This window comes from Tursiops truncatus, chromosome 13, assembly GCF_011762595.2.
Source record: "Tursiops truncatus isolate mTurTru1 chromosome 13, mTurTru1.mat.Y, whole genome shotgun sequence".
Lineage (NCBI taxonomy): Eukaryota > Metazoa > Chordata > Mammalia > Artiodactyla > Delphinidae > Tursiops > Tursiops truncatus.
Genome location: NC_047046.1, coordinates 7490838 through 7513210, shown reverse-complemented (window position 1 = coordinate 7513210; position 22373 = coordinate 7490838). Strand labels below are relative to the sequence as shown.

Genomic DNA, 22373 nt, shown 5'->3' with positions numbered 1-22373 from the left:
TGCGATTTTTGTAGCATCATGATACAGAGTAAATAAAATCCAGTGGATGGTGAGAAGGTCCCCCACCGGCTGGCGTCTCCTGCACGGCCACGTGGCCCTGACTTTGTACACGACTTGCACACAGGTACTGTGGCCTCCGCCTCCTGTGGTCGGTCGTGATAGCTGCCATCATTAAGCACCAGCTGGATGCTGTGGGCGGGTGTTGTTTGCCATCTTATGCAGACAGCCTCTTGCCGAGTCAGCGCCCCGGTGTAAATTACAGCCACGCTTGGCCCCCCAGCCTGGATCCTGGCCCAGGACACAAGTTTGCTGCGTCCCTGACTTTGGGAGGCTCTGGCCCATGGCAGGGACTCTGAGGTGTCAGTTCACAAGCAGCTTTGTCTTGACTTGTCCTAACTCGTGGTCAGGCTGGAGGCAGAGCTGCCCCAGGGCCCTTCTCCCGCACCCCACCGCCCACCCCCAGCAACTCAGGCCCTTTCTCCCACTCAGCTCAGACTCCCTCCCCCGGTGGACTTTTTCCTTTCTTCTCTGTGCAGTCTCTCCTCTTCCAACTCTTGCACCTGAAACCGGGCCCTGGGGGTGGGACGATTGTTCTAGTGGAGGCCTGTGCTAAGTCACCCACGTTGACCGTTGACCGACCTGCAGGCAAGTGTTCTCTCCTTTTTGTTTTGTCTGACTCTCTTCCCCACCCCATTCCTTTTTAACATGTTCCAGTGTTTTTACCGGGATTGGTTGCTCAGCAAAATAAACTGATACAGAAAGTTCAGCCTGACAAAACACAAATTATAGGGGCCTTGTTTGCTTAACAACAAAAAAAAGTGCCTTAGCGGGCACACTTTTACTCTCTCCGGTGCTCCTGTGCTCTGTTCCCTGGGTCTCGGTCTCTGGATGAAGGTCCCTTCCTTCCAGACTTGTCTCTCTGGATCTCCCCTCTTCGCTCGGCCACTCTTGTCTCTACCCCCGTGGGTCTCTGTCTCAGGCATTCTGCTTTACCTTCTCTGTCTCAGCTCCTGTCTGTCTCTGTGGAGGTGTCTGACTTCTCATCTCCCTCAAGGAGCAGTTGTGCCCAAGGGCGGGAAATTTAGGCTTTACAGGCCTTCGTTGAGCGCCATCTGTGTACTGGGCCCTGGGCAGCAGTGCCTCAAACTTGACCCTTTCTCTCTAGGCAGTTAAGCTGGTGCATTAGGATGCCCAGCACAGTTTGGAATTGGGGGGGAGGTGCATTTTGATGGCAGGGATCAGGGAGGCTCCTGGGATGGTGAGGAAATCCAGGCATGGAGCTAAGAAGCTCATTTTTCCTTGTGGACGCTAAGGAGTGGTTGGAGGTTTCTGAGCCAGGGCTCTGCTGGACTGGGGGCAGTGTTGCTAGTGAATGGCATGGATTGGAAAAAGCCAGGCTGGAGATGGGGGCAGGGCAGCTATGGAACTGGACAGTAGGTCAAGCAGGAGGTCAGGAGTTGGCAAGAGGGCCCGTGTGCCCACAGGTGATGTGAAGGCAGTCAGCACTGCAGCCAGGTAGGGTGGGGACAGGTTGGGGAGGAGGCAGGCAGAGAAAGCTCTAGTCCAGGTCCAAGACTGGACCAAGATAAGTGTCATAGAAGTCCATGGTTGGGCTGAGGAGGGATTGTAATCCCTAAAGACCAAGTCTACCCCCCCACCTGTCTGGTGAGGAATGCATATTTTCCTCCAGAGGCTCATAGTAGACACTGGTTGTCTTTGCCAGTTGCATTCCCTTCTTCCAGTAGGGGTCCCCCTCACCCACCCTCAGTCCCAAGTCTGGCCAAGTGACCCAGGCCCCTCCCCCTGGCAACAGCAATTGGGTCAAGGATGATCACATGACCTAAAGTGGCCCAATGAGAGTCAGCCCTGGGATTTTTGTGGGAACTGTTGGGAAAGAGTTCTGCTAGAGTGTTGGCTGGAGTTGTTAAATGGAGCCGCTGGGGCCACCTTCGCTCCAAGGTGGGGAGAAGCCTGCCTGAGAATGAAGCCAACACAGGAGAGTGTTGAAAGATGGTGAGTGTGAGCCTCCTGAGATCAGCATTTGAGCCCTGGGACCCAGCCAGCCCTGAAGCCAGCCCTCCTCCTGAACTTTTCTATTTTGTGAGCCAATAAATGCCCATGATAGTTTAGGTCAGTTTTCACTGGGCCTTTCCCCACCTGAGCCCCCACCCCTCCACCCAAGGGCTTGGAGAGTCTCCTGGACAAATCCAGAAAGAGGGATGGTTGCTAAGATGGTAGCTCTGACTCCTGACTGGGTGTCATTTTCTTGGAGGGAGTGTCTCTTTCCTCCAAACTTTGCCCTTTCAATGCTCCCATATGAGAAGAACTCGGAAGTTTCACAGCTTCTGACAAACAAGGAAATAAGCAGAGACTAGCATGGACCTGTTTTGGACTTCTGAAGCAGCCCCTTCTAGAATCCTCAGAACTCCAGCACTTCAGAGCTGTGTGACCTCAGGTAAGTATCTTAACCTATCTGGGCCCCAGCTTCCTCATCTGTAAAATGGAAAGAATAATTGTGCCTGCTCAGGTTGCTGTGAGGATTAATACATGTAAATTAATAAGTACATGTAAAGTGCTCGGGACAAGCCCTGGCACATAGTAAATCTCAGTGTTAGCTGCTGTTGTTATTACCATTGTAGTTATCCTCAGGCACATCTAGACTCCAGAAACCCAGCTGCTAGAAAATGAAGCACAGGGACAGGCATAATCGCCCACTCCCAGCTGCTTTGGGCTTGCGCTCTGAGTTACACTTTGCTCCCTGAAGACTCACCTCTCCCCCAAATGATTGACACTGGAGTTATCCACCAAGCTCGCCCCATGTGATCCAGAGCCTGAGTGGTGCCTTGTGGGATGACTAGAAGCCCACCAGGAAACAGGCAGAAGGGAAGACATTCCTGGTCGAGGGAAGGTCTTGAGCAAAGGGCTGGAGATTTGACAACACATCCCCGCTGCAGGCACTGGCTGCTCTGTAAGACACGCCCAAGCAGGGAGCTTCAGGCCCGGGTCTCAGAGGAACAGCTCACTGGGGACTCATTTTTCCAGCCTCTCTCCTTTACCATTGCTCTCCCTCCACAGGCTTTGGTGGGGAAAGGCCTCCGGGAGGCAAGGACCAGAATGTGGGGCCAGGCCTGTGGATCCTGTCTCCCTCTGGGGTACCCCTGGGTACACTGGTGCCCGTGGATGCACTGGATGACTTGGAGTCAGTGGCTTGATCTCTTTAGACTTGGCCAGAGATAACAATCTGCTTTGCATCAAAGAATCTCAAGAGACTCTTAAATCCCGCTTTTCTCCCTCAGGGCTCTCTCAGTCATGAGCTCATTTGACCTCCTTGTCACCCTGGATAGTAGTTTAGAGCAGGGATCAGCCTCCCCATTATACAGATAAGAAAACTGAGGCCAGGGAAGTGACTGAACAAAGGTCCTGCAGGGACTCAGTGAAGAAGGCTTTGGAACCCAGCCTGTCTTCCACTAGACCAGGGGTCAGCAGATCCGGCCTGCCAGCTGTTTTTGTAAATAAAGTTTTATTGGCACACAGCCATGCTCATTCACTTACATATTGTCCCCAACTGCTTTCATGATACAACAGCACAATTGAGTAGTTGCTACAGAGACTGGCTTGCAGAGTCGAAACTATTTACCACCTGGCCCTTTGCAGAAAAAGTCTGCCAACCCCTGCACTTGACCACAGTTTCCTGTTGAAACACTGTGTGGCTGAAAGAATATGATAATAATAATGATATTAATGATAATAACTAATAATTACCTACTATGTGCCAGGCACCAAGCAAGACTTTCCTGAATTTTTTATTGATATGAAAGGGCATAGCTCAATGAATTTTCACTGAGTACACCTGCAAAACCAGCACCTGGATCAAGAAACAATATTACTAACCCCCTGGATGGCCCCTCCTACCGCTTCTAGTCACTACCCCTTGAAGGGTAATCACTACCCCGACGTCTCTCTTCACAGATGTTTTCTAAACTTTAACATTTTCTGAACTTTCTATTCATGGAATCGTACAGAATGTGCTTTTTTTTTTTTTTTTTTTTTTTTTTTTTGGGTACGCGGGCCTCTCACCCCTGCGGCCTCTCCCATTGCGGAGCACAGCACAGGCTCCGGACGCGCAGGCTCAGCGGCCATGGGTCACGGGTTCAGCCGCTCCGCGGCGTGTGGGATCCTCCGGGACCGGGGCACGAACCCGTGTCCTCTGCATCGGCAGGCGGACTCTCAACCACTGCGCCACCAGGGAAGCCCCAGAATGTGCTCTTTTGTGTCTGGCTTCTTCCACTCAACAAGGTGTTTGTGAGATTCGTCCATATTGTTGCATGTCATTGGAGTCATGACACTCCTGCTGATGGGCATTTGGCCTGTTTCCAGTCTCCATGGAGTATTATGAATATGCAAGATATTGGACCTCATTTCACCTCGGCTTCAACATGAGAGGGGGACCAATTAGCCTCATTGTGCAGATGTGAAGACTGACGTTAGAGACCATGGTGCCCGTGAGGTGACACAGCAGGTAGGAAAAGCCCTCGGCACAGGAGTCCCTGCCGTCCTGGCTCTCTGCCTTCCTCGTTAGATTCTGGCTTGGAATCCCACTGTGACTACAAACTGTTAGATCCCATTTATAAGAAATTTCTAGAAAAAGCAAAACTATGGAAACAGAAGGTAGAGGCTGAGTTGTTTGGGGTTGGGAGCAAAAGACTGACCACAAAGAGGCAGGAGGGAATGATTTGGGGCAACTGAATTGTGAGAATAATTACACAACTGTATCAACTTATTAAAGCTCGTTGAATTGTACACTTAAAATTGGTGAAGTTTATGGGATGTAAATTACACCTCAATAAAGCTCAAAAAAGAAAAAATCCCAAACCCACAGGCATCTATTTCTTCACCCCCCGTACTCACCCCCATGCCTGGATTTTCCCTAGAGGTGTGAGAATGGCTGTGCAAACTGTCCAGAGCTGTTGAGCCGTGGAACTCTTGTCACTCCCCACCAGTCTGGCCTCTCCCTGCAAAGGCACGGGGGTCTCCCTCGCAGAGGTTTCATCTGAAGCAGTGGGGATCCTGTTTGGCTTTGCTATATCCGACCTGCGCCCGGCGGGGGTCAGAGAGCCACGCGCAGCGGATGCACCGGCCCCAAACTGTTTCTCCAAGTAGTCCCCAGAGATGGCCGCTGCCTTTCAGTTTCTGCACTTGTTTATTTTCAAAGGGACGTTGCCAGACCGCTAGGCCCCCCCTGCCCTTTCATGGTTTGTTTTATGCAAGAGATTTCAGGAAGAAAGAGAGGAGGTAAAGTGACCTGAGACCAATTATTCTGCCGGCAGAGAACGGCAGCAGGCCCCAGCTGATAGGTTTGAGGGTTGTGTGGGGTCAGAATGCTCCCTTGTTGCCCCCAGAACAGGAATCCTGATAGTGTTAATAATCATTGCAAGGAATTCCCGGTGGTCCAGTGGTTAGGGCTCCACACTTCCACTGCAGGGGCACGGGTTCCATCCTTGGTTGGGGAACTAAGATCCCACATGCTGCACAGCCATAAAAAGAAAAAGAAAAAAAGAAAGAAAAGAAAAGAAGAAAAAAGAAATCACTGCAAATATTCAACAATGGACACTGGAAGAGTTGGACGTGCATGTGCAAAAGGAGTGACTCTCAGCCCATTCCTTACATCTTATTGCAAAATTTACTCCAAAAGGCTCATAGACCAAAATGTCACTCTAAAAATTCTAGAGGAAAACACATGAGAGGATCTTTGTGACCTTGGGTTAGGCAAAGCTTTTCTAGACATGACATCAAAGGACTAACTATAAAAGAAAGAATTGATAAATTGGATTTCATCAAAATATAAAACTTACGCTCTGCTAAGGACATTGTTAAGAGAATGAAAAAAAAAACACGGACTGGCAGATAATCTTTGCAAAACGCTTATCTGATAAAGGACTTGTATATGAAGAACTCTCAAAACTCAGTAATAAAATAGCAAACCCCCTGCTCTCACCCCTGCCCCCCAAAAACTAGCAAAATATTTGCATAGACATTTCATCACAGAAAATATACGGGGACTTCCCTGATGGCGCAGTGGTTAAGAATCTGCCTGCCAGTGCAGGGGACGTGGGTTCAATCCCTAGTCCAGGAAGATCCCACATGCCACAGAGCAACTAAGCCCGTGCACCACGACTACTGAGCCTGAGTTCTAAAGCCGGCAAGCCACAACTACTGAGCCCACACGCCACAACTACTGAAGCCTGTGCACCTAGAGCCTGTGCTCTGCAACAAGAGAAGCCACTGTCATGAGAAGCATGTGCACTGCAAGGAAGAGCGGCCCCCGCTTGCCGCAACTAGAGAAAGCCCGCGTGCTGCAACGAAGACCCAACGCAACCAAACATAAATAAAATTAAATTTAAAAATATATATATACGGAAGGCAAATGAGCACATGAAAGATGCTGAACATCATTAATTATTAGGGAAATGCAAATTAAAACCACAGCAAGATACCATTATACTCCCACTAGAATAGCTGAAAAGACCAGAATACCAAGTGCTGGTGACGATGCAGAGCAATGAGAACTCTCCTCCACTGCTGCTGGGATGGTAAAATGGTACAGCCATCTGGAATATCATTTGGCAGATCCTTATAAAGTTAAGCCTAAACTTACCCTACAACCTGGCCATCCAACTCCTAGGTACTTACCTAAGAGAAATTAAAATGTACAAAAGCCTGTTTTCGTAATCACCAAAAACTGGAAACAACTCAATTGGCCTTCCACTGGTGAGTGGATAAATAAATTGTGATACAGTCATAAGGTAGACTCAGCAACCAAAAGGAATAAACTACAGACACCCTTGGCAACAGTAAAGCATCTCAGATGCGTTATGTTAAGTGAAAGAAACCAGACTCAAGGCTGCTTACTGAATGATTCCCTTTATATGACATTCTGGAAAGGGCAAAACAATAGGGACAAGAAGCAGAGCAGTGGTAGCCAGGGGCTGGGGTGGGGAGAGGGGTTGACCGCAAAGGGGTGAGACGGAATTTGTGTGTGAGACAGTGTTGGGAACTATTCCACTTTTTTTTTTTTTTTTTTTTTTTGGTCACACCACATGGCATTCAGGATCTTAGTTCCCTGACCAGGGATCGAACTTGTGCCAGGGAAGTCCCATCATTATTATTATTATTATTATTATTATTTTTATTCCACATCTTGATTGTCATGCTGATTACACGATGGTATATGTTTGTCAAAATTTGTGGAACTGTACAAAAAAAAAGAGAAATTTGTGTAAATTATACCCCAACAAAACAAGACAAGAATAATAATAGCCAACATAGCGCCGCCTACTGTGTGCCGGGCACTCTTGAAGCTCTTTACATATACGTATATTAACTCACTCAATCCTCACGATAACCCGGAGAAGTAGGTATTAATTAGTCCCAGATTGTGAAAGTTTTGTCCCCAGAGCTGTCTCACCTTCTTAATTTCCTTGCCTTCGGTCTGATCCCTAGTGCCCGCTCCCTTCTGTAACCTTCACCTTCTCCTGTGGCTGTCTTCTCTCTCCCACAGACACAGCAGGAAAGGTTTCCACTTAACTTTTTTCCACTGAGGGGCACAGAGCTAATAATAAGGTTTAGCAGAGATTTCAAACTCAAATGCCTACTGGAACCAGGCAGGTAATGTAAATAGCAAAACTCACTGGGATGACAGGGAGTGGTGGGGACTGTGGAAAACTGGAGAGCTATGCTGTGTCTAAAGGGAATTGTCCCTCCTTAGCTCCAGCTTCTACCATGTGGAAATAGTAAGAGCCCAGTGTTGTCAGATCTTCTGATAGTTCAAGAAAATCCTAACACCCTCACATTTATATGAAGTGTCATGATTTTTTTTTTTTTGTCCGCGTCGTGTGGCATGCGGCATGTGGCATCTTAGTTCCCTAATTAGGGATCAAACCTGCGTCCCCTGCATTGGGAGCGCAGAGTCTTATCCACTGGACCACCAGGGAAGTCCCATGATTTTTTAAATGTTAGCAAATAAAAAACTTGTTTGGATATTAGTTTTTACTCTTGTAAAGGCATGTTCATCCCTTTCTTTTCCTCCAAAATCACCCACAAAGTACAAGAAACCCAGATACAGAAGCAGAAAATTCATAGTTAGTGAAACAAGGCAACATCTGGAGCCCCAAACCACCATATACAAAAGTGGACAGGAGGGTGGAGGAATGGAAATGAACTTTGCGAGGTGGAGGAAGACCAGACCCAAGTGCTGCAGAAGTAGATCTCAAAGAGAAGCAGGCCAGTCCTCGCTGAGAATCCCAGAAAGCCCCAGGACTGCAGAAAGCAAGGGACTGAAAATGGGGTTTGGCTGAAAGTCTGTATGTGAGATAGTCAGACCTCCACCCCCGAACCCTCTGCAACCTGCACACACCCCCATCTTGCACAGTCTCTGCTGACTGCCCCTCTCTCCCTTCTGCTGCAGACAGGAGGTTTAGCATCTGGAGAAATTAAATCAGAGAAGCTCCAGAACCAGAGGCAGTAGGCACAGAGGCAGTTGTTGTGCAGGGAGTTGTTTTTTTTTTTTTTTTTTGCGGTACTCGGGCCTCTCACTGTTGTGGCCTCTCCCATTGCGGAGCACAGGCTCCGGACGCGCAGGCTCAGCGGCCATGGCTCACGGGTCCAGCCGCTCCGCGGCATGCAGGATCTTCCCAGACCAGGGAACGAACCCGTGTCCCCTGCATCGGCAGGTGGTCTCTCAACCACTGCGTCACCAGGGGAGCCCTGCAGGGAGTTTTTTAATAAGCCATCTAACATGATTTAAATTTTTAAACGTTATTTTATTTTAAAAAATCTTTAAAAATCATAATTTTAAAAATTCAGTTTTAAGTTTTACTTTATTTTTTTGCTGTGAGCTGTTTCTTGTGTCCCATATCTTTCTCTTACTTGAACTTTTGTTTTGCTGGAGAACAACCTCCAGTAATTCTTTCAAACATGGACTACACATGAAAAGGCGATTGAACCTGTATCCTCCAAGATTTATTGAGGTATAATTTACATAAGTAAACTTCACCCTTTTCAGGCATAAACTTCCATGGATTTTGAGAAACTTACACATTCATGTAGCCACCACCATAATCAAGAGCTATTTTCATCACCCCAAATAGTTCCCTTGTTCTTCTTTGTAATTAGTTCCTACCCCTCCAGCTCCTGGCAGGCAATAATCTGGTTTCTGTTCCTATCATTTTGCCTTTTCCAGATGTCATATAAATCAAGTCAAACAATATATGGCTTTTTAGGTCTGGCTTCTTCTACTTGGCATAATGCTTTTGAGAGTCATCTAGAGTATTGTATTTATGGAAACGTTTGAAATCCAAAAGTATAGTCATCATCGGTCATCAGTGCTGTTCACCAGATATCTCTGGCTATCTGTTTTCTGGTCTTATGATGGGGTTGTACTTCCTGCCTCCCTTGTGCTTGGGTGGGGCCATGTGATCAGTTCTGGCTGGTAAGTTGCAAGTACGCATCACTTCTGGCTCAGACCATTTAGTTGACCCCGTTGAGCTCTCTCTCGCCGTGCCACAGTGATGGACAACAGAGTCTGGGAGTGACTCTGACCAGCAGAGCGCACTGCCACCCTGTGATGGACATGTAGCCAATAGACAGGTAGCTTAAATCAGAAGCACGCCTTAGTGGTTTTAAGCCTTTGAGATTTGGGTGTGGTTTCTTATCAGAGCACAATCAGCCTATGCTGACCCATACAGAAGGTTTGCTTTTTTAGCACTGGGAAATTTTCTTTTATTGCTGCTTTAATTATTTCCTTTCTCCAATTTTTCCTCTCATTTTTACTTCTTCCTTTCTGGAACTATCAGGCAGCTGCTGGAACTTTTGTTGGAAGAATCCTCCACGTCACTTAACTTCCCTTTGTCCTTTTGGCAGTTTTCTGGGAGAAATTCTCAGATTAATCTTTCAGTTTATGACTGTGTTTTCCAGACTTGTTCATTTTGCTAGTCAACCTGGCATTTTTTAAAAATCATAATTTTGTATTCATCGTTTTCCAGGACCTCCATTTGCTTCTTTTTCATAATGGGTTGTTGCTTAATGTGTGCAGAATCTTCTACATTCTTTCTAGGGCTATTGATTATTATAAAGTCTTCTGTTTGTTCTGTTAACTTTATCCTTTCACTTGTTAGTTCTCAGGTAGCTTTCTTCCAGAGTGTTGGCTTTCCTTAATTGTTTGCTGACTTTTGCTGGTCTGTAATACTTTGTATTGGAGACTTTTTTTTTTTTCCCTGCACCGTGCAGCTCGCGAGATCTTGGTTCCCCGACCAGGGATTGAACCTGCCTCCTTGACAGTGAAAGTGCAGAGTCCTAACCGCTGGACCGTCAGGGAATTCCCTGTATTTGGGAATTCTTATTTGCCTGTTTGCTGGTTTGATTACCATGGAGTGCTGCTTCTGATTTGGGGGGAGAAGATGTTTATCCTATGAGATTCTCTGTTCTTATGGTTTGTCGGGTGTGGAAGCTCTTTGTCCTTTATGGGAGTTGTTGGCTCCCCTGGGGCACTGCCCTGCGTGTCCCCCTGGGCACTTGCTGTTGCTGCCCACTACTCAGTGGGGGCGGGCAGTCATCTGCAAACTCTTCTATATTTTCCAGAAAACTGCCCTTGAGACCTCTTTCTAGCCATTGATTTGTGAGCCTGGAGCAACCTCCAGGTCTCACTCTTGGTGGTCCTCTGCTTTTAACTGAATTTTTAACTGCTTTTCCTCAAGTCTTGCTTCTCTTCTAATACAATCTTTAGGAATTTATGGTGAGGATTAAACAAAGCATGTGTGTGCACGGAATATGGCCTATACGTTGCCAGTTTGCAACTTCAGCCTTAAGAGTTTATCTCCTCCCAGGAAATTAATATTTATTTATATATATATATTTTAAAGTATTAATATATATCCTTGCGACTTCCCTGGTGATCCAGTGGTTAAGACGCCACGCTTCCACCGCAGGGGGCGTGGGTTCGATCCCTGGTCAGGGAACTAAGATCCCACATGCCGATCAGTGTGGCCTTAAAAAATTTTTTTTTTAAATAAAAGTATGTATCCTTCCACATAGATGCCTTTTGTGTTAAGAAACCAAAGAGAAATAAAGAGTGCCCTGCAAAGAAAAAGGGTATACAAGTAATAATTGTCTCTTTTGGGAATTAGAAAATAGTCACCCCCCCACCCCCAGAGATAACCAGTGTTAACATTATGGTGCACTTCTGACATACACACATAAATATATGAATTTTAAAAAACTGGGGACTTCCCTGGTGGTGCAGTGGCTAAGGCTCCACACTCCCAATGCAGGGGGCCCGGGTTCGATCCCTGGTCAGGGAACTAGATCCCACATGCACAACTAAAGATCCCCTGTGCCACAACGAATATCCCACGTGCCGCAACTAAGACCTGGCTCAGCCAAATAAATAAATACTAAAAAAAATTTATATCAAGCTACTGATAACTTTTTTTTTTTTTTTTTTGGCTGTGCTGTGTGGCTTGCAGGATCCTAGTTTCCCAACCAGGGATCCAACCCGTGCCCCCTGTGGTGGAAGTGCAGAGTCCTAACCACTGGACTGCCAGAGAATCCCCACGGCTAACTTTTTAAAAGTTCTTTTTCCACCCAACAACATATTATGGACATCTGTCCATGTCAATAAATATACATTTGCATAATTTAAAATGCAGTGTTTTGTTATATTGGGGACTATAATATATTCAATGAATTCCCTCTTGTTAGACATTATGTTGTTTCTAATGCCCACTCTTTACAAATGATACTGTATTCACCATCCTTGTACCCACAGCCTTAGGATAAAATCATAGAGGTGGAATCGCTGTATCAAATGTGGCTGGGCATTTAAGCGTTTACCAAGGAGAAAAGTCTTCGAATAAAGGAAGGCAACTCAAAGGGTGGACTTTCAGACGTTTGCAGCCAGAGTTGGGAGCAGTGGTTTGGGCAAGTGGGGAGACCCTCAAACTCACACCAGCTGCCAGTCCATCTGGCCTATCCCTCCTTGGAGACATCCAGGGAAGGAGTTAGTGCAGCCACTTTGGTAAGAGACATTTGTCCCAATACGCTCTCCTTTAGGAGGCCCTTGTCAGGAGGAAGGCGAGGGAGGGAGCTCAGCCTCCACCCGAATCTGGAAGTGAAACTGGCTTCAAAGCAGAGCGCAGGAGCAGCGGCAGAGGACACCGGAGGCCCTGCTGAGACTAGAGTGGGAGCTCCTGTCCCAGGGACATCACTGGCCCTCTTGCTGCCCTGTCATCCCCTACTGTCCCTACGTGGCCCCCACCCCAGGCTGGCATTGAGCCCCTTGACAGCTTTCTATAAATGTCAACTCTTAGGTTGGACCATATGAAATTGCTGTTTCTATAGTCAAAAGTGGTTGAGTATTGGCAATTTCTAGGTGCCTCTGGTCTGGCTGCTTCAGTCTCCTCAGTCCGTAGTCCATTTAATACACAGTGCTCATTCTTTGCTAGGCACTGTGTTAAGTACTTTATAGTCATTTTTTAACTGTCACAACTTTCTGAGACAAGGAATCATTCCCCACTTGACAGAGAAGACAACTGTGGCTCAGAATTGGAATTGTTTAGGGGCTGGTTTGCCCTCCAAATTTAAGATCTTAGCAATAATGACAGTATTTTGAGTTTTAGTGGCTCTGTCACGTACTAGTTGCGATGCCTGGGAAAGTGCCTTAAGTAAGGTTGACTAAAAAGGCAGGTTCCACCTTTGTGGAGGTGAGAAGCGTTAGTGATCTTTCTTTTTTAATTAATTAATTTTTGGCTGCTCGTTGGGTCTTCGTTGCTGAGCGCAGGCTTTCTCTAGTTGCGGCAAGCAGCAGCTTTTCTTGCTGCAGAGCACAGGCTCTAGGCGCCCAGGCTTCAGTAGTTGTGGCACGTGGGCTCAGTAGTTGTGGCTCGCGGGCTTGGTTGCTTCGCGTCATACAATATCTTCCCAGACCAGGGCTCGAACCCGTGTCCCCTGCATTGGCAGGCGGGTTCTTAACCACTGCGCCACCAGGGAAGTCCAGTGAAGGTTGATTTCGCGTTAGAAAAACCCCTTTGGTATTCAGCGACTCAGTTTTATCAGTAAAATGGGGACAAAACCCACAGCGCCCAGCAACATCTGTGAAGAGCCACAGTTCCGGGCCCTGCAGGGCCTGGGAGACGGAAGGAGCGCCACCCCCACCCACCACGTGGAGCGCCCGCCCGGCCTGCGGCGAAGCAGCAGAACGATTCCCCGGAGCGTGGGGCGGGATCGGCACGGCCCGCTCGGCCAACGCCTCTCCTAGGCCAAGACACTGGAGAGTGGCACCGCCCGGTTACCAAGTCCCGCAGCACCCCGGAGGGAAGGGGGTGGCGAGGGGCGGGACCTGGAGGCGTGGCCTCCGCCTACCCCTGCCCCCCGTTTTTGTCCGCCCAGACACGGAAAGGTTCCCCTGCGCCTTTAAGAGGCCGAAGCGGGCGCCCGATTGGCCGAGACACGCCGGTGACGTCACGCCGGGGCCGGCGCCGAGGCGGCCCTGACGGCCCGTGCCCTCCCCCTCCTGCCCCGCCGCGCGCTCGCGGACAGTCGGCGCGCGGGCCGGGCCGGCGCCCCGTCACGTTTCCTCGCGCGCGTCGCCCCGGGCTCCGGGGGATGCCCCCGGCCGGGCCCCCCCATGGCCGCCGACGTCTTCATGTGCTCCCCGCGCCGGCCCCGCAGCCGGGGCCGCGCGGTGCTGCTCAAGCCCCAGGTGCCCGAGGACGACGACGACTCGGACACGGATGAGCCGTCTCCGCCGCCCGCCTCCGGCGCGGCCACCCCGGCCCGGGGCCACGCGAGCGTCGCGCCACTGCCGCCCAAGGCCGGGTCGGGCAGCGAAGAGCCTCCGCGCCGCCAGCAGATCATCCACAGCGGCCACTTCATGGTGTCGTCGCCGCACCGCGAGCACCCGCCCAAGAAGGGCTACGATTTCGACACGGTCAACAAGCAGACGTGCCAGACCTACAGCTTCGGCAAGACCAGCTCCTGCCACCTGTCCATCGACGCCTCGCTCACCAAGCTCTTCGAGTGCATGACCCTGGCCTACAGGTAGGACCCGGCCGGCCCCACCTCTCGAGCGGAGCTCCCTTTGACAAAACAAGCGTGGAGGGCTGGGCCGCCTGGGGATCTCTTGGCTTCAGGCATTCCCTTTGGGTCTTCCCTCTTCGGGAGGGTTTATGGGTCTGGGGTCCCTAGTGGAAGCGAGAGGGGCGGGGGTTCCTGGCCTCTTCCCTGTCAGCAGGGCTTGGGTTCTTCCGGCTTCACGTTCCCCATGCAGGCCCTCACCTCCAATTCCGAGGCCACCGATTTCGGGTAAGAAAAAGGTGTCAATACAGGCTGTACCTTGTGTTACCCGACTTTATCCACCCTTCCCCCAAAAGCTTTGTGTGTTTCCAGCAATTGCCAGTAGTGGTTAGGACCACCTGTCCAGGGTGGCTTAAAGTCGCTGGTTCCAGTATTTAATGGTTGAGTCAAATCTCTGAGCCTGTTTCCTCCGTTATAAAGAGGGGATGACAGTAGTATCTGCCTCCATTGGCTGCTGTGGGGATGGAACAGCAGGTAAAGTGCTTATTCCAGTACCTGGCACATAATTAGTTGCTCCAGAAGAGTGTGAGCTCCTTTTCTTATTGCCCCAGCAGAGGGAGGCTGGGTCCTCTCACATCCCCTTTATTGGGAAGCCCTCCCCCAACTTCGGAGGGGCCCTGGCTGCCTCCTAGGAAGACTTGGAGCCACAGCTCTTGGAGGTGCAGGCTGTCCTCCTGGCAAGTTGGAGGGTTCTTTGGCTGGCTCTGAAACGTTATATGGAGATGTCAGTGTTTAGGGCAGGCATCCCAGGCACCATCCTGACCTGTGGCTCCGGCTCTAGGCGGAGATCCCTTTTTTCTAAGTCACAGAAATGCGTGGTCCTCATGGGTTAACGTGGCCTTCCACTCTCCCTTTCTCGGTGTGTTTGTTAGGTATTTGCTTCAGATCATTTCTGCCTCAGCAACAGAACTTCTGTGGACTAGCTGCAGTACAGAGCAGCCCAGCCCTGCCCAAAGCTCATGATAGGATCTCCGCAGAGTGGAGGTTACTGCAGTAGTAACTGGACTGGCTGGGGTTGTCTCAGGTCTAGTCTGCAGGCAGCGCAGGGAAAGTTTCCTTGGAGACTCCAGAAGCAGTGTAAAGAAGAGTAGGAACGTTACCCTCCCCCTCCCCCCTATTTTTGGAGCGTAGGGAACCCCAAATATATCCAAGGTGCACATTTACCTGAAGTTGAAACACTAGATATACATGGCTCTGGGTGGCATTTTCCCCTCTGGAATAAATGATTAGTCAACTTGTTCCTTTGTTATGTTCCTGAAACACACCCCACTCTTCCCGCCCCCATTTCCTCTCTTGAAGGCTTCCCTGATGGTTTGTTTGCCACATGGCTGCATTACATTACCCAGAGCTCTCCTCCAACCCTCCTTGCGTGGCACATTGGTTAGGCTCTGCTCTGATTCTCTGGTCTTGCCAGTTTGAGCTGGCACTGAGCCTGTGAAGATGTTCTGTTTTTTTTTTTTCTAAAAAAAAACCAAACGGCATTGAGATTGCAGCCCTCTGCCCTCGTTTAGCCCTGCTTACCCAGTCTCAAATTTTGAGCACTTCATTGGAATCAAACGCAACTAGATTGTAGCATATGCTACAGTGTGAGAGAGCCCTTTCAAACAAAATTGGAGGTGAAAGACAGGAATGTGCTTTATTAAGCGAACTTAATCCTCTTCTTTATTTTAATATAAACTTCTCCGCGTACAAAGAGAGAATGGTTGCTTGCGTAGCAGGGGGCATGGGCTCGAAAGCACTCACCTAAGCTCTGCTAAAGGAAAAATAAACCAGTCTCCCTGCTTTGCCCTCCGTTTGGATAACCTAAAGGCTTATTATTAAATAACACCAAAGAATTTTAGTAATGGTATTTTTTTTTCACTTCTTTCAAAAATATTTTGGCAGCTGTCCATTGCTCATTTAACTGTCTTGGTTGCAAAATGCACCCTTAGTTTGGTTTGAGGCTCACCTGGTTCTTCAAGACCGCCAGCCCCTTTGGCTCTCCTGCTTTGCTGTCATTCCCCACGTAGAGTCCTGCCACTGCAGGTCCCTGATATGTGTCCACCTAGTAATTGCTCATGAAGATGCTCTTTGTGTCTCCGCCTGGGGCTCGTTTGGATGGCCCCAGAGTTTAGTCGGCAGTGTGGAACCCGGGTACAGATTGACAGAGGAGTGACTCGAAACCAGTTGTCTGGGCTGTAGCCTCTGGCCCAGAAAGCAGCGTGAGAACAGATGTGAGTTTCTGACCTCAGCTGTCCTGCACGACCACTAGCTGGCTTTCAGAGAAGGGGGGTTGAGATATGGGGGGCAGGGAGGAGAGAAGAGTCAACCCCAGAGGTGGCCTGACTTCCCTTTCAGTGCGGTGTGAGCCTTCACCACTGGTTTCCAGGTTTTCTGCTCCTGGGGCTGAGAGGAAGGCCAGCTGGTCCTCCTTTTTTGTCTGACTGTTTGTGGCCTAGGCGCTTTCTAACTTCAACTTCCTGTCTGTCCCCTGGCCTCTTCGTTCTAGCCGCCTAACTCTCCCTGGTACACTCTGTGCTTTTTTTTTGGTTGGTTTCCTGTTAACTGCTGCCTCCCAGCTGTTTCCAGATGAGGCTCAACAGCTCTTTGGGGGAGGAACTAAGTGCAGGGGAAGTTGTGGTTGTTTTTTCCCCAGTCGTGTGAAGTGGCCTAGGGATTCTGAATATGATCTGTTCCTGAACATGCACTCCTGAAGGATCTGTGGCAAGACTGACTTCAGGTGGGGGAATAGGGTCTTTGAGGAGTTGGGACTAGGTTGTGAATGTGCCCCGTGGTCCACCTGGGCAAGTGACAGTGCGGATGGATTCCAGCTTCATGCAGCTGGCATCCCTGTCCTTCCCACACTGTGATGCTAAGAAGCCCTGTAGTGAAACATCTTGCCTTGGTCCCACAGTGTGTGTTCAATTACTGGGACGTTTGGGAGGGGAAGAAGTCGCCTCTCCCCAAGGCAGAGCTTAGAAGTTCATGGCTTACCTTCTCTAAGGCTTCCTGTCTGCCACTGTAAAATGGGGAGGATAAAGCTCCGCTGCAGGGTGGAAGTGCGGATTAACTGAGATAATGTCTGTGGATGTGTCTAGTACCTGACAAATAAGAGGCAAGAGGAGGTTTAATGGGCTGAATCCATTCTGCGTCCTCATTCAGCTGACATTTATTAGGAGCCCAAGTTTCTCATCTGTAAACTGAGGGAAATAACGTATCTGACTGGGGTCTTTAGTGTGGCTTTCAAATGCCTGCCTGACAAATGCTAAATGGATGCATTCTTGGTTTGTCCATACTTTCTAAGGCCCCACAAAGGAGCTGTGCACTCTAGAACATAGTTCATGGTCCTTGCCCTCTTAACACTGTGAGGAATGTCACACATGTAAATCACCCTCGTGGATTCTGAACACATCTAGTAGATAGCTTTTTGTGGTTGGTTTTGGTTTCGCTTCTCTCTCTCTCTCTTTTTTTAAATGTACGTTAGTTTTGGCTGCGTTGGGTCTTCGTTGCTGCGCACAGGTTTTCTCTAGTTGCGGCCAGAGGGGCCCACTCTTCATTGTGGTGTGCGGGCCTCTCATTGCGGTGGCCTCTCCTGCTGTGGAGCACGGGCTCTAGGCATGTGGACTTCAGTAGTTGTGGCGCGCGGGCTTCAGTAGCTGTGGCTCGCGGGCTCTAGCGTGTTGGCTCAGCAGTTGTGGCCCATGGGCTCTAGAGAGCAGGCTCAGTAGTTGTGGCTCACGGGCCCAGTTATTCTGCGGCATGTGGGATCCTCCCGGACCAGGGCTCGAACCCATGTCCCTTGCAATGTCAGGTGGACTCCCAACCACTGCACCACGAGGGAAGCCCATCGCTTCTCTTTTTATGTAACTCTTCGTTAGGGAGCCTTGGTGTGAATGTCTGGGGGGTGGGGGGAGAGACAGTCCTTTTATGTATTTAAAGATAAGCTGTAGCTTTCTGGACAGTGGATTTCTGCTCCAGTGGATATTTGAGGAGACCTTTTAATTTGGACCTGTAAGATAGCCTTGGGATACAAGTTTCTAGAATGTAACCCTGTATACGTATGTATAGTAACCCTCTGTTCCTGATCCCCAAGTATTAAAGGTTTAGAGCATCTCGTCCTTCAAGTTTTAAGTTTTCCATAGAGGAACTTCCTAATCCTAGGTGCGATAACTAGCTGTAAGTGGGAACCATTTACACAAATGACTAAATTAGTTTTATTCTTCTGCAACCATGCTGAAGAGAAGCAGTTTCTCTTCTCTTGCGCTTTCTTTGGTCTTTAATCATAATATGGTGTCCATTAAAGGGCCGCACTGAGATGGGAGTGAGGGCTGCAGAGATGAGAAAAGGCCGTCTCTGTCCTCCAGGAACTCACAAACCTGGGGTGGGGGACAGATAAACAGACAGTTGTAAACAGTTAGCAAGGGCTATGATAAACAACGTGAACCAGGTCCAACGGCAGCACCAAGCAGGGTGCCGAAGCCAGTGTGTGTGTGTGTGTGTGTGTGTGTGTGTGTGTGTGTGCGTTTGCATAATCGGGATCAGTGTGGACAGTTTCCCCTGACATTGGGGTTTCATACCTATCTCCCCTTCCCCGTGTTAACTGTCAAAAATCATGCAGGAAGCCCCAGAGTTCCTTTTGCCTATCTTCTCCTTGTTGGTAGTCCAGGACCAAATTTCCTTTTTCTGTAGAGGCTGAATGGCTGATTGCCGTCCTGATGGAAGGGCGAAGAAGGGTGATCAAATTGGGAAGAGCCCGGGGAAAGGGGTTGGAGGGGAGGGTGGAGGGAGTTCATCTGCTAGGGTGGGAAGAGGGAAGAAAATTCGCACCAGCTGAGCAACTACCGCCCTCCTGGAGTCTCTGCTGCGTTGTCCTAAGTCACAATAACCCTCTCAGGCAGGTGATGATGGAATTCCTATTTTTAAAACTTACAAAAAAAAAAAAAAAAAAGGAAAGAAAACCTGAGCACAGAAGTTAATTTGCCCTGTTGCTGGGAGGTGAGGCAGTTTGTCCAAGGCGGTGTCTCTGGGAGCTGAAAAGGAGTTGAAAAGTCACCTCCCTCATCTGCTCACAGAAGCCTGCAGTTCTGTAAGAGAGGAGGTGAAAGTGCCAGTTCCTCTAGGAATGTAAGGCGGGAGAAACCAAGATGGGGAAAACAAATGCCCTGAGGCAGCTCCATGCCCTTCCTCGGGCTGCCCTTCCCCACTGGTAAAATCCTGCCCTTCCTTCGAGACTGTGGCCCTGCCGTCTTTCTCGAAGGGAGTGAATGCCACAGTCCTCTGCAAATCCACAACCTTATTGGTTCTGTGTGGTATTCTTCCATAGACCTGACTTCCCAAGATTCCTGCTCTCTTCACCTTTGACTTTCCCACGGAGCCTAACAGTTGTCTGGCACGTACTGGGTGGCTAAGAACTATATATGGAATTGAAAAGGGAAGCTCAGGGGCCTAAGCGGCCAACATCAGAAACTTGCCTCTGGTGAACCTTGTTTATCTTCAGCTCTGCAAAGACAAATACACCCTCTGTGGAACAGTGCTTTAGGGGTGTTGGTGTGGAGTGGGACAACGAGGTGTTGTTTTGCTGGGTAGTGTTTGTGTTGTGACCCACAGGGACTGGGGCTGTAGGCAGATGAGTGGCCCCTCAAGACGTCCACGTCCTAATCCCCGGGGCCTGTGAATATGTTAGGTTACATGGCAAAGAGGAACTAGGGTTGCTGATCAGCTGCCTTCAAAGTGGGGAGATTATTTTGGATTATGTGGGTGGGCCCAGTGTAACCAATCACAAGCGTCCTTAAAAGTAGATGAGGAAAGCAGAAGAGAACCAGAGAGGGAGCAGCGGGAGAAGGACTTGGCCTGATGTTGCTGACTTGGAAGATGGAGGAAGGGGCCATGAGCTAAGGAATATGGGCAACCTTTAGAAGCTTGAAAAGGCAAGGAAACAGATTCTCCCCTGGAGTCCTCAGACGGGACCCAGCGCTGCTGACATCTTGATTTTAGCCCCAGAGACCCGTTTCAGACTTCTGACCTCCAGAACTGTAAGACAGTAAATTTGTGTTGTTCTAAGCCACTCATTTTGTGGACATTTGTTACAGCAGCAATAGGAAACTAATACAGACTGGTCTCAAAGTTTCTTGAGATGATGTTTTTAAGCACATAACACAAGTATAAAAGTCTTTCTTAAGGCTTCTTCCCCCACAGGAGAGCATAGCAGCCCACCCTGCAGTTATGTCAAGCTGTGCTGACTGTATTAGGCACCACTTCAGGGGATCTAGTGATAGGAGGGCCCTCGATATAAAACAAAGTCTGTAAAGTGGTCTTATCATGGTTCCCTAGCACAGTTTCTAGAGTAGGGTATTGTAGAAAGTTAATAGTACTTATCTTTAAGGATTCTTATATGGCTGATGAAAAATTCAGAGTGTGAGCTCCTGTTCCCCAGAATTGAGTTACTTCTTGGGTATAAAATGTGCAGTTCAGACAGCAAATATCTTAGGTATTTTCTATCTTGTTGGAATTCTGTCTGTGGTTAGAATTCCAGGCCACAGGGCTTGAGTTTTAGGCAGAGCCCTTTTGGCCGCGTGAATCAGGGACCCTCTGGTGCTAGCGCGTGTGATGGGGGTTTAGTGCAGGGGTCAGGAAGGGTGCTGGTACTCCCATGAGCCTCCAGGGTTACCAGGACTGCCGGGCTTCAGTGCACACTGGAGTTGGGTCCCAGGGCACTGTGGGCCCTCGGTAGGGGGAGCTTGCCCTTCCCTTAAGGTTCACCCCCATCAAGTGACTCAGCTCCTCTCTCAGGCTCTGCTTTTCTTTGGGATCTTCTGCTTCCAGCTGGCGCTCTCACCTGCTGTCCTGCTCTTCTCTGCTTCCAAGCTCTTGCTTCTGGGAGCTTCTGCGTCTGCCTGACTGGAGCTCGCCCGTGGCCTGTGTTTCGCACACAGACCTGCTTAAAGCTTCCCATTACTGTCAGTGCTCTTTGCCAATTGTCTAATTAAATTAGTCCATCGTCTCCAATTCAGGTACTTGAGAAGGAGACCAGCAGCGCCCTCCCTCTCTGAGCAGCACCTCAGGGACCCCAGAGCATGAGTCGAGCCATGGCCTTTGGACAGGATGCCCTTTCCTTCCAGAAGTATTAATCAGGCCTCTCTTGTGTGCCAGGCACTGTTCTAGCCCTTCAGGGTACAGTAGTAAACAGGACCGATTAGTCATCTGCCTTCATGGCATTTATATTCTTTTTTTCCTTTCAGTTTTATTGAGATGTAGGTGACATACAGCCCTGTACACATTTATGGTGTACGGCACAATGAGCTGACTTACAGGTATTGTAAAATCATGGAGTTTGTTGTCAGTTGGGGGATTCAGTGTGCAAATCAGGTTTATATCGTTACTGCAATAAAGAACATAAAACACGCTGGGAGGTGGAAAGTGATGGGGGTGGGCAGGGTGGGGGACACCGTATCTCCGCGGGTCGGAGAAGTGTTCTGACGAGGTGACATTTCAGGTTGAACTGAAACCTGAGTGGCGAGTGGGAACCAGACGTGGGTAGTCATTCCAGGCGGTGGAAGAGCCTGAGGCAGAGGCCCAAGGTGGAATGAATTTGGCACATTCCGGGGCTAGGAAGAAGGCCAGCGTGGCTAGAACATTGAGGGCAGGGTGAGTGGTAGGAGAAGAGGAGGGAAGGGGCCTTGGTGGGTGGTAAGAGGTCAGGATATTTGCTCATTGCTCTGGGGAGTTGGCTTGTTGAGGCTGCTCAGTGGGGACTAGGGGATGGAAGGCAGGGGGAGCGCACGTGGGTCCCAGAGTGGGGGCAGCCTCGGAAGTGGTGAGAAGTGCCTGGATGCAGGGCGGCTTTGGGCTTGCTGGTGGATCGGACCTAGGGGATGTAAGGAAAGAATCAGCAGGGACCCTGAGGCTTTTGGCCTGAGCCGTGGGTGAAAAGAGGAAGCCGAGGGAGCCCTGTCAGCCGCGTGGCTGGTGTGAGTGGTGCTGAGGACCCTGCTGTGTTGCGCTGTTCACTAAACTTGGCCACGTGGGCCGTGGGCGGAGCAGCTCCCCAGGAAGGGGCTGCGAGGGGCTGTCAGCGTCGGGGGATACCGTGGTGTCCAGGGAGGTCCTCACTGTCTCCAGAGCAGTTCTCCACTTAGCCCCGACCAGTCTAGACCAGTCCAGGCGCCGGGCTTCTTTCTTCTGTCCCAGCTGCTCTGTCTTGCCTCCCTAACCCCTGTTGTGCCTCATGAGGGGCCAGTTGGCCGTGGGAGGTTTTGGCGTTTTGAGCT

At 49.6% G+C, this 22373-nt stretch overlaps 1 protein-coding gene across 5 annotated transcripts in view; it reads left to right on the top strand.

Annotated features, from left to right (window-relative positions):
• The first annotated feature begins 13568 nt into the window (after positions 1 to 13568).
• MLXIP (MLX interacting protein) overlaps positions 13569 to 22373 on the top strand; it is a 60251-nt gene continuing 51446 nt past the window's right edge. For 3 of the 5 annotated variants that reach the window (XR_004521385.2, XM_033836825.2, XM_033836823.2), the window contains exon 1: positions 13570 to 14091. Coding sequence is in view for 3 of the 5 variants with exons in the window: in XM_033836825.2 (XP_033692716.1) it covers positions 13679 to 14091 (413 nt within the window). In the remaining 2 variants the exon portion in view is untranslated. Of the gene's footprint in view, positions 14092 to 22373 lie in introns of all 5 variants that reach the window. The other 2 variants (XR_012325102.1, XM_073789999.1) reach the window with 1 other exon arrangement.